Raw genomic sequence first — 12,920 nt, forward strand, 5'->3', positions numbered from 1 at the left:
ATTTGTTCTCCTTCTACCTTTCACTTCTTATGAATTGCTCAGTTCGATATATCGACTGGTGTCTTTCTACAGATGTCCATTAGCTTCCCACGTTTCAGTTCCTCTTGTTTCATGCTCCACGTCTGCGAGGAAAATTGGTTATTAAATTAACCACTGCGTGTTTCGTAAAGCAGAAATCGGTTCGAAGACTCTGCGGCGTAATATGTGCATTTGTTAAGGTTCTTTTCAGCTGTCTATTAACAAAGCCAGGAAGATTCTCTTGGGTATCCGATGAGGGAGGAAACTCTGCTCCCTTTCATCCAGCGTTTACCAAGTTGCCAATTATGAAACATCAGCCGTATCACCTATATACACTCATCCATCGGTTTGGATGATGGTGTTGGTTATGGCACGTCAGCAACAGGGGAGCAAGGGAAGCCAAATTCTACGGGGAAACTCTGATTAAGTTCAAACTTCTTCGGGCTAGAAACTAATAATTCGTGTCAAACATATGAAACTTGATATTATCAAAAATAGCAAGATAATCCTCCAGATAGCGCAAACTCTGCTCGAGTCAGTATCTTTAATCTCCTACTAACTCTCCTACTAACTTATGGGATCGCGGGGAATGTAAGGGATCGCATGGAATACAGTGGGAACTGTCTGATATTGGAGCAAACGTAGTTCACCGAATCCGAATATAAGATATTTTGTAACTCTGATTGCAAACTTTAAATAACTAGTAGGCCTCGCTGTAGGGAATAAGAAAGTCTCGGTGGCGAGATGTTTGAGAATGAATTATTTCAGAGATGCTTTGATTTATGTTGCGTTATGTCTACTATCTCGAGGGTATAGTATATCGGAAAAAACTACGTCACTGCCAATAAGCTTTTCTTGCTACTAACGAGGAAACATAACAAGGCAACATTCCCAGTAGAGGGTGGGCATATCAAGTAAACGATACTGTTCGAAAGCTTAGACAATGACAAAATTATATATAGATTATTAGCTGCTAATGGATTATACAAAATAGAGAAAATGGGGTACGAAGATTACGCGTTCTCATTAACCAATAAAATTAGTATTAGCAGTAGTAATAATGGTACAAAGTTATTTTCTTTTTTTTCTATTTAATCTATACATAATTATCTCATTATCTAAAAATCTAAGGTTTCGAACAGTACCTACCTACCAATGTTCACTTGATACGCCCACCCCTACTGAGAACGTTTTCTTGCAAGGAGAAAACGTTGTTACGAAGCAGCAAGAGGGGTGTTGGATGAACATAAAAGATTACTAATATATTTAGCAACTTCACTTCGGTTTTCTGTTTATTATGTACATGAATACAAATTGCTCGAATTATGGTAACCTCGCCGACCGTTTTGCAACGAGTGCTCGACAGAGTTTTAGTGTCAAGGGAGCTAAAGAGACTGTCGGCATGGTCAAGGGAGGCGAGCTTTGATATTAGTAATGGCTAGATGCGTAAGGACGAATCCGCCCTTTGAGCATAATTCTGACCATAATTCGTCCTGCGCGAGGACGATGCTGGGTAACTAAACTCTGTGTTTGTTCCGAGGAGAGCCACTGTAACCCGTGCTCAATACACCGACCCCGACAGTTCAGCTACCGTACACGAACACAAGGCTGCACACAAGTAAACCAAATTGTCAAACACTTTCTTCCCTGCCATGACCCAGATAACCTAATTCCGTTTCTATTCATAATTCCCGAACACCTTGCGACACACCTACCTCCCCAATTACAAACCCCAATTACCTGAGATAAGAGGAAAATGGCAATTATTTAGATTCCCAAGCCTCGTAATAGTTGAGCCGCGGATGTCTGATAACAATGCCCGGCTATCTTATCAAACCCGCGATATAAATCTTCCCAGCATCGATATTAACGAACAAGCGCAGCTTGTTCCTGCCAACGCTATCCGCGTCACCTCTAAGCCCCCTAAGCTCGAGAACACCACCGTCCTCGGCCATTATCGCTCGTAACAGCACCATGCTAAACTTCGTCCCAGTTCCCAATTCGTCGGTCGTCCCACAAACCCCGAAACAACTTAGCGCGAAAAGAAAACGGGCTCGTCGGCGAATTGAAAATCAACCGAGGCCTGGCGATTACAAAATCCGCCAAGCGCGCCTCTTCTGTTCCCCGGGATGGCCCAAGACGACCTGCGCGCGAACGGTCGCCCGCGAAAAAGCGTTTCGCTTTCGACGAAGAGATAAGCGCGTTGCTTAATCGACAGCCAATCAGGCCGGGGGAGTGTTCCATTGTCAGACCAATGAACGGCGCGGCGTTATCAAGCCGCCAGCTACAATATAACTGATGGCCAGTCCTGCTGGCCGTGCAGAGGGTCAGAAACGGGTCCGAGCGAGGACTCTACGCCTTTTTTTCTCCCCTGGCCGCGGTTGTCTGTTGCGTGTCTGGCCGCGTTGCTCGATCCGCTGAGAGGAGGCTTTTGACGGTGGTGAGCAGCCAGTCAGCTGTCCGAAGGCCGTGTACACGCGAGATCGTAGCGTTCGTAAACGGCGATCGCGGCCCGTATCAGTCGCTCGCCTGATCGTCGAACTATTCGGCTGTGCCGCAGCGTGCGACGGTCGCGTTTCACGGCGGCCGCGGTTCATCGACACCCGAACCCCGTGGTTCATCCGCGCCCGTAACCCGTGCTTCATCCACGCCAGAGCACCGTGCCTCATCAACGACTCACCGACTGGGGTCAACGTAGCTCAGGCCAGCCAGGAAGATCACCATGCCAGGTCCACTTTTCATCGTGCTGTCCATCGCGATCGCCTTGACCGATGCCGCCTCGATCGGGCATGCCAGCGTCAGGGCCACGGACTGCGATAGGTGAGTGAAAGGGAAACTGGGGAAGGCGCGAAACGTTTCTTCCCTGCGCTAAACGAGGTTTCGCGGGCCGCCCAGCGCTCTTGGCCCCGAAACTTTACACTTTTCACTGGGTCCAAGAGTGGAGATAGGGTGGTTTTGATTGGTACTCTCGGGGGCTAGGTGGTTGCAAGTGATTCGGGCGGGTTGGCTCGGGTTGGCGGTGGTTTCTAGAGATTTTCGTAGCGTGGGAGAGGTGCATGGCGGTTCGGAGCGTGGGAATGGGTTTACTGTTGTTGGAATCGTTGGTAGATGGTGGTACGTGTACGAATCGGTTTGTCCTGGTTTGAGATTGAGATAGGTTCGCGATTGCTTGGATCGAAGAATGTTTGTTTTGTTATGGTTTGGGTACATTAGTCTGTTGGCATGGATAGGTTGAGAAAGGAGAATTGTTTTGGACATAGTGCGATGGTAACACTTGCTTCTAAAAGTATGTAGATTGGTAAAGTGGTGTCTAATTTTATCTAATTTTAAAACGGAGTTTCTTGCATTGTAGGAAATTGTTGATTTTGATGAGGCGAAGATAGAAGTTAAATTAAAATTTAAAAGATCCCTGTACACAGAAATTTCACTACCACTTTCACTTCTCCGAGTGCAGCTGTGCATTCTTTTGCGTCAGAACACCTCGCTTGGGTCTCCCGATGACAATTCGACGTTCATTCGCGCCGGTATTAGTGCGTACTGAAATAAAATAAAATTGAGTACAAGGTTGCAGTTTATGTGACATTTTCTCGCGAAACTTTTAATATTCCTGAGTAAATGGTAAGAGTGGAAAAATTTACGTCCTTCTATCGCGCACATTTGTACACGTATCGCAGCGATTCCTCTTTTTCGCCGAGCACAGCCAGACACTTGCTCCTCGAGTCGCATTAAAAATTAACTCTCGGTTTCGCTTTGCTCCGCTCGATGCGCGATAGTATCGAAGAAAGAGAGTGTGGAGTCAATACCTTGTAAACACATTGATAATACGCACGCGTTTAGCACACTACAATGTATTTATATCAGCTCGTACCCGCGGGCTGTCACGAGATTCGCCTTCTACCGTGCTTCAGCAAATCGTTTGCAATATACTGACCTGAATTGTACATTTATTCGCCGTGCTACTGTTTTCATTGGCCGGCGGTATCAGTTACGAACGATAGAGTTTCAATGCCAATATTGCAATTATCTGCGCGACGCCAGCCCGATATTCGTTTCCCGACACGTGGAAAAATCGCGACGCAATTCTGAGTTCCTATTGCAGATAAAATTAATGTTCCGGCAATTTTTGTGCTTTGTGCATACGATTTATCAGCCACACTAGTGTCGGTGACGCGGAAATGTACGAAACCTCTGATAAAGTAGGCTCGCGCTACTTTGATATTGTACAACGGTCAGCTGATAATAGAGAAAAAAAAGAGTCACGTTATCGCTGAAATATGCTGCCCTATATATTGATGTAGAAAGTGCTAAAATACGCGCTGCTCTTCAAGTCGAATGCAATGAAAGCACAGCCCTCCACTTCAAGTATTTACGCAGTAATTCTTTGGCGATAAATTCACCACTTTGATTCGTGTACGTATAGAAGTAAACGCGTGTCCAGCGATAGGCTCGAGTGTTCTGGGAATTACACTTACGATTATCGTTCCCAAATTCCCCGCTGTTCGGGCTCTCAAGAACATTAAATGTTAATACACTTGAGTTGTCAAGGTTCGTCGATATGAAGTTTTCAATTCACCGTGTATTTCAATTCAGCTGATAATTATCGAGCGAAGATGGTCTACACGAATATTCCAACAGAAGATTCCCGCGACAACATGAAAAAACACGCGAATTAAATTAATACAGAGACCAAATTCAAAAGATCAAAGAGTGTCTAATATTAGTCTATTGAAATCGTTGAAAGAAGAAGTTGGACAAAACATAGGAAACGGCAGAGAAGTTGAATAAATCACGGAGCAAAGTTAGTCTGCAGTAATATTTCAACGGAGGACTCAGAAAAATGCATAATTCTGCGTAATCTGCGGTTGGTTCCTGTGTTCAATGAAAATGGAACGTTGCTTGTTTTATCGCAAATCTCTCCTTCCGGCAACGCTCGTCATCTCGTTGTTGTAATCCATGAAAGAATTCGATAGATTCCAGTTTCCTGCTATGCACGTGTATTTACAACTCGTTGCACACTGCAACGAATGCAAGGTTGCGATCCAGAATTCTGTTCGTTGTGCACGGTGCTCGGCTAATCCTTTTATGCAATCGCTGTACGCATCCGCGCCTATCATTACATCTCCCATTTTTTGCGTGCATAAAGCAGAACAGGAGGTCGAGAGTGAAAAAAAAAATGTTAAACGAGACGGAACTCTTAAGAAATGCGACGATAATCAGATCGATCAGGCTGCAAGTTTCCTGCATTCGAGCAGAAATTTGCGAAAACTTGCGGTAGTCCTTGCACGAAGAGATTTGCGTTATTAAACAAATAAACAAAAGTGGAATTTGTATTCGGGACCTGCATTTACTATTCGTGTGTTATTACTACTGAGCCAAGGGACTTTAGTTATTTACATGGCGATTTAATAATTTTTATTAAGTCTCATATTGGAAGTAACAAGAGATGTTAAATTTATTTGGAGAACCTGAGATGTTAAGCTACAAAACATGAAACGAAGCTAAAGAATTATGTTTTTGATACGTGAAATTTTGAATTAAACTTGGATGACAGATTAAACTAAATAATATTTTAATATTCTTCAAACGAAAGTGTTATTTCTGATGTAGAGCTCTCCGTCCTTGATGGAACATTTTCCAGTAACTGTACCAAAGGTTCACCTTCAGAATGATCTGTTTCAGAAATCCTGCAGCTTTTATAGTTTTTTTTTTAACCATTCTGATAATTACTAGCCAATATTAATTTATCCGGTATCGCGTAAAAAAGCGCGCAAAACTACCGAAGTTTCTGCATCATTTATCTAATTCACTCAGAAGCAAAACACAGAGTAATATATTAATCTCGATATTTTTAATTATTTGTGTATGTTAATCAGACTAGCTGTCAAAAGCAGGATGATCCCCATATTTTACAGTTCAAATCTTTGCAATTTTTAAATTGTAAAGGTCCGGAGCATTTTGCCAGTCAGTAGCTAGCTAGTTCGCAAGCTGCTTAGCTCGATTAATTAGTATGGACAGCTGATTCTCTCGTAACGTGGGCCGAGCACGTGTATTCAGCCATTCATGCCTGCATACGAGCCATCGACAATAGGCTTGATATATAGCGCTCTAGCTCATTGAATGTTATCAGTCACTAGCGAGGATAAATAATTATCGTTGGCAGTGAGCTTCAGTTAATCGCAGACACCACAAACTTTAACAACGATGCTTGAAAAGTTTCCGCAATTTTTCCACGCGAACAGTCATCAATACCGATCAACTTAACTTTCTTATTACACATTTTCAGTTCCTTCTCAGCCACAATTATTCACCATGCATTAAATGGCAGTTATCAGGTGATTGAATCAATTTTCGATAAGACACCGGCTATCAAAATTATGAAACTGGGAAATCCGCTAATTTCGAATTTACGTGAACAGTCATCGCTTCCGGGGTATCGATTCATCGAAAATTCGGTGCTCATTGAATCACGATTACACCAGTGTTTCCCCCAGATTAAATTTCGTTTCCTGCTAATCTTATTTTTTCACTCGGTACGTCACACGACACTGAATTCTAATTAAATTCGGGCACTCTTATCTCTGCGTAGCATGTTCTCGTTATTAATCAGTGATAATGCTTCACTTTCACCTTCGCTTTTATCGATCGAACCCGTTTCTCAATCAGAAGAGTTCCCTGATTGGCTGGGCCGCCACTTGGTTTCGGCCCGTTTCGGTTGAATCTGATTTCTCTGGAAGTGTCGTTGGCGAGAGAACGCCAGCAAGAAGCAGCATGCATAAAGGAATTCTGATCTCGTTCGCTGGTCTCGCTCGAAATAACAACAGTAATGGCGCAGCACTTTCGACGCGATTAAATGTAATTGAACCGACCTTATTGTTCCGTTGTGAATTCAGTTCAATGGCTTACCTTCGGGTTCAAGGCTGATTCATAATTCATTGCCGCCCTGCAGAGCAATTTCACGAATTTTTTCGCTCGTTTGCCACCCATGGAAATTCCACGCTCCGCTGAAGGCTGTCGGATTGAGTCGCGAATCATTTACGCTGCAGGTAACAGATATTCGCTTGCGACTTTTGGTGAATAACTTAATTTCCCCGGGAAAGCATTTGGTCCTTTTAAACCAGCAGTCGCAAGGTGAGCACTGTATTGAAATTATCTGCAGAATTTAAAGAAGTCTATCAAGTAGCGCGGAATGAGCTAGCAAAGTTTCGTTCGAGGTTTCACTTTGTGAGCCAAGAACCAGTCCATTTTAAGGGGGCATTCTCGTCTAACAGCCCCCAAAGTAACTGATATTTAAGAATTTTTTTTGAAAAAACTGTTGGTCATATTGGATTAAAATCTTTTGGGATAAAAGGAGGCATCTTTATACATGCAGAAAATATTTGTTTCATGTCGATCGTTGTTATTATTTATTAATTATTGTGGAATCTTTTCCACCACTTCGAAAATGTAATTCCTGTTTGCGGGGTGTGTAGCATCCATCACAGCCATCTGATTGCAAAAAAAATAGAAGTTCCTTAAAGTTAGATAGCTTACGCTGGGATTGGTCGATTTTAAAGAACAAAAATGAATAATTGAAAGAGTTATAGCATTTGAAAGGAGAAGTAAATTTTTTCCTTAGACAAATTTTTCGTATTATTCTTCATATCGACGAAAAAAGTATTATAAATAAAAACCAAAATTAAAATTTTAGGTCCAGCCCTAGGGCAAATAATTTAACTTTAGGAAAATTTTCTTCTTGTTGCAATCAGACGAAGGTGACAGGTGCTACGCCTGACGCCAACATCGTCGAAGAGGTCAACACGATTCCACAATAATTAATAAATAATAAGAAGGATGGACATAAAAAAAATCTACGAGTTTAAAGATGCCTCCTTATATCAAAATAGTTTTTTCAAAAAAAATTCAACGGTGACTGTTACACGAGAATCCTCCCTTAAGGCTTCGACTATGAGATTTGAAACTAAACAAATAACAGTTCATCGTGCAGCTTCAATTGGAAAGACTGAGAAAAATATGTGCTACCGAAAAATGAAAATGTTTAGTCCACATCATATTACGTTAGAATCATTCCAGTATCCAATAATGAACTTTCAATATACCTAAATCATTTCTTTCTATAGTGACCAAGCTTATATCCATAACTGTCAGTTTCATTTCATACTTCACTTTATAATAAAAATTAATTACAGAGTACCACAAAGTAGAGGGCGATCCGGACGACACCTAATGCCGGAGATTAGCTATATCTGTGATATTTGAAACGCTACCGAGCCATTATTCCGGGTAAACCGTAGAGGGGATAGAAAAAAAGCAACGATTAGATTTCGACACGTTCCAGTCGCTATTTAATATTATTTCTCTCTTCTTACTTGAGACAAAACCTTAAGCGTCCGTCACCAGGTGAACTTCCACTACCTACACTCCTCAATAAAAGCACAAGTTTTAATTAATCAAAAAAAAAACTCTATTCTATCATGTTCGTATTCGTCGAATCTAAGACTCCTTGGAAATAAGCTCTCGAAATTGTCCAACCCTTCTCCCTCCCTCCGGGACGTCCATTTCGAAGGAATGTTTTCCCCCGCGTTGGCACACCCTTACGAGCTCGTACGTTGTCGAATTCCAATTCCCTCGGATTATCAGTTTCACTGCAGATTCGTGGACTCGTCCCAGCAGAACTGCGCCAGCCACGGAAACTTTTGGGTAACAGAGAGACCGAAATCTTTCGAAGTAAGAGAATAAAGGAGCGCATTGAAATGATCCGGGCCGCGGAGAGCGCGGGGAGAAAGTAGGAAGGAAGGAAGCGAGGGAGCTTCTTTAAAATTTCTCGAACCCGTTCGCGGGGATGAGCCCGCGTGAAAAGTTTCTTTTTTCGTCCGGTAGCGAGGAGCATCGTTTGCGATGGAAGTACAGCCATTTCGATGTCGTATAATGTCGCCATAAAGGCAGCTTTACGGTTCCGATGAAAGCCGCCCTCGTCGATGCCCCATAAATTCGCGGCGGAGGTTGATGCCAGGGCAAAGTGGCCAATGATAACGTCCACGGCGTTCTCGTTACACATCGGATTGTAATCTACGATCCTGAGAATTCGCATTTAATTCCTGTCAAATGGATCGTAACGCACCAAAAGGCGATTAGACTATCGATGCTATCTGGAGAAACTTGGGAACGTCGAAGCTTGGGGCAGATTTCGATTATTCATATCGCGTTGCTTTTCTTACGTGTCTATCAAAGATATTTGCCTTTGATAAGTGGATTCTTGTATTCGCGGTAATGGAAGTATCTCATGGCCTACTTAGTTTATTCTTTGCAAATATGGTTACCAACTGATCGAATGCAATGGAAGCTTTTTTAAACAATTTATATGTGTTAAGAAGGAAGAATTCTGGGAAGCAGTCATGGAATTAGGCTGTTTCTCTAGTTCTATGTTAATTATAGATATCTGATGTTGTTTTAGGTGTTTGTTTGTGAACTGAGGTAAAGGATTAATTACAAGAATAATTTAAGTTCTGTAAACAATATCATGCCACATTTGTGAACAAAACTACGATCACCATCGTTAGGTATCGTTTTTATACGATGCATTAATTATGCTGAATCAAAATTTACATCCATTATGGCGGGATGTATTACATAAATGATACATTTCCTTATGAATATAAATCACACGATATCATGCATTATGCGCAAGCGCAGGTAGCGTAGAAAGAGTGCTCTTGACTGCATGAAATGGTCAAATGAGAATTTGATAATGAAAAATTTTACACGTTTTGTAGAAATTAATATTTATATCCTCAACAGAGATCCTACTTTCATTTATTAATTGCTTTAATATTAATTGGGCAATTTAAAATTAACTTCGATTGCTGAATTAATATAATTTAAATTGAAGGGCTTAAATTATATGTAATGCAATTTTAATTGGAAAGTTTAAAATTAAATTTGTATATTATTAATATATTATTTAAATTGTATATTATTATATGTTTAATTTTATTACAGTATAATTTTTATTTAATCATACATTCTATATTCATGCAGAAAACAGATTCATTTGTAATTTTCAACACGCGATGACGTTCAATAACTTATAATTATTAAAAGAAATTAGAAGGAATTAACCTTGCAATTTTTTTCACTTTTCCCTATCTGGAGGAAATTCTTACATCCTTATGTCCTTAGAGACTAATTTATTAAAACGAATCAGTAGGGTAAACTTGCCTAAATCGTACCCCTTAAGAACAAATGCTTATTACATGAAAAATAACAGGGAAAATGAAAAAAAAATGATAGCAATCAACTCTTTATTAATAGAATAAACAATTTTATAAACTCAAGCAACAAAAAATAATCAACTTCTATTCATAAAAACGATTTATTTTTAATATGGAAAAAGTATGATTTAGGAAGACTAATCTTCCTAAATCGTACCATACTTATCCTAATTTGTACTTTCAAATTTAATTACTACAATCATCACATACATTTTCAAAAGTAAATCTATCTATTCCCGCACAGAGCTCGTGTACCCACATTTTGCACTGCTTGGATTGTATCATATTTTCATGTCTATTTTCTTGACACAATTTACAAAACCAGCTTTCATTTTTATCGTCTTTCTCTTCTTCTTTTCTTTCTTTTGTGCACTGGTTTCGGCGGAATTTGTCCTCTTACGAATTTCCTTTGCTGTTCTAGTTTTTCTGGTAATGATTAGATAGTTTTTTTATGTTCGTACCAGTAGGTACGATTTAATCTTACACACGGTGGTCCGAAATAGGCACATAGGTCAATTTCAATTCAAATCTATGGCGCTAAAATATAGGGCACTGTCCGTTGATTACAAATCAAGAAATAAACTTGAAAATAGACGTAGTTTCACATAGAAATTTGTTTCACTGATTCTCACTAATCGTAATTGTACAAAATCTTTAAGAATCATGGCAAAATTTCAGTGAAAAGTACTTGAAAAACTTACCTGCTTTATATATTTTTTGTGGAATGACGGCATGGCGACCCAGCTTCTTAATAGTGTATAGCTGACTGTTGCTTACACTTTCTACCACTAGGGACGATTGTGACTGCCTTAGGTTAAAAGAAACAGCGGGGGTACGATTTAGACGCAGGTACGAATTAGGCAAGTTTACCCTATTCAACTGTATCGCAAAAGGAGAACAATAGAAGCCTTTCTACGCAAGACACTTCTACAGTTCATGACTCGAATGTGAAATACATTCACTTGCCGATTTAAAGGAAATCAAAAATCTGTGACTACATCCAAGGTACTAAACGCCAGCCACGAAACTGTCTCCTGCGAAGAGGCCCAAAGAGCAACGTCGATGTGGCTTCAGGTGAAGCGCGTGAAGCACAGAATTTTATTTCGAAAATCGAAGGTATGCCAGTAAAATACAGAGGAACGTGCATCGAAATACTCATTGTACAACCGAGTTCCCCGTACATGCACTTCCGTCGTAGAATGCACAAGCCCTCGACGACATAGTGGAACTGAAGAGGCAGAAAACGCGAACGCGGGAAATAGAATGGACGAATTTTATTGCCTGGCGTACGGCGAAGATATTGAGGGAAATTATTTCGCAGCTGTTGGAGGTCGTAAAAGCGTGCGGATCCCTGCCCATGACCAGAGCAATAAGCGAGTATTTGTAATAAAGCACGTTTCCAATTGAGCAAAGTATCGATTCGAAACGAGAGGGAAGTTAAGCGTGGGGAATGAAAAATTTCAACTGTTCCGGGCGTCGATCGGAACTGCGGAAGAGTTAGACAGAATATGTCAGCTATGCCACTGGATATCGATCGGTAACGATACGTATTCCTAAAGCTTCGTTTCGTGGAAGTATCGTCGAAACCGAGGAACATTCGGCAAATTTGAAATCAAAGTTGCCCTTGTCACGGATTCATCGCGAGACGCTAATTGTCCCACTGGACGTAAATGAAGTGTGTTTGATAATGTTCTTATCTCGCTACGGGGGCAGCTAAACGAGTTCATCGCTGCGTACACACGCTGGTATCAGAGAAATACTTGCATGAACATCGGCGATGCTTCAATTGCCCGGCAGCGTTGATAGGGAAAAGAGGAACCTGCGTGTACACAAACATTGCATGTACCACAATCTTGTTTTCGACGACTTTTACTCTCGATCTCTCGTAGTAGTATATAACTTACTTCGATACCTCATACTTAGAGTGATTCAATTTCTTCTTATACAAGTCGATTTAGGAAGCCCCAATCTCTGATATCATCGATGATTCACTATATAAAGTTTGAGCACCTACCGGCAATTCTGACGAAGGTCTGGGTGTGCGCAGACTTTTGTAACTGAGTGTCGTCATTTAACTGTCGTCACACGTACTCTGTTGAGTATTATGAAATAACACATAGACAGATGTATTTTTAAAGATAATAACCTGTTGCTTCCTCGCTGTTTTAATCTCTGTTTACTTTACTAGTTTCTTAGAACTCTTTTACATGAGATACTTCTGTGGCTGACGATTGCTATTTCGAGTGTACTCGCACATATACTTTTTTGCTCAAACCAGCACAGTCTCTGTCAAGTGAATGTACCCAGAATACCAATTGTGGACCACAGAAGTGTCTTATGTAAAAAAATTCCCTTAGTCATTAACCTTTTCGTTAGGAGCGACGACCTGTGTGTACGAGCGCTGAGTTTAGTCGGCGTCACGGAACGAGCTGCCGATCCTAGCGTCGACTTCAGTCAGAATCTCCGGTAGTTTAAAAAAAAAATTAGCAAAAAACACTTTGGCGAAAATGTACGCCGTAACGAAAGGGTTAATTAAGAAGGTAAAATAAATAATCACATCTAATAATAATTACATCTTCCTTTCCCCTAACATCTAATTAAAGTTTATTCAACAAACCACACTAACATTATATT

The 12,920-nt window shown here is 40.8% G+C and overlaps 1 protein-coding gene across 1 annotated transcript in view; it reads left to right on the forward strand.

The window, feature by feature from the left end:
* The first annotated feature begins 2,326 nt into the window (after nucleotides 1-2,326).
* LOC143375528 (trehalase) overlaps nucleotides 2,327-12,920 on the forward strand; it is a 39,273-nt gene continuing 28,679 nt past the window's right edge. The window contains exon 1 of the mRNA XM_076824734.1: nucleotides 2,327-2,838. Coding sequence (XP_076680849.1) covers nucleotides 2,741-2,838 — 98 coding nt within the window. The 5' untranslated portion in view covers nucleotides 2,327-2,740. The remainder of the gene's footprint in view (nucleotides 2,839-12,920) is intronic.

The sequence above is a fragment of the Andrena cerasifolii genome, chromosome 12, assembly GCF_050908995.1.
Source record: "Andrena cerasifolii isolate SP2316 chromosome 12, iyAndCera1_principal, whole genome shotgun sequence".
Taxonomy (NCBI): domain Eukaryota; kingdom Metazoa; phylum Arthropoda; class Insecta; order Hymenoptera; family Andrenidae; genus Andrena; species Andrena cerasifolii.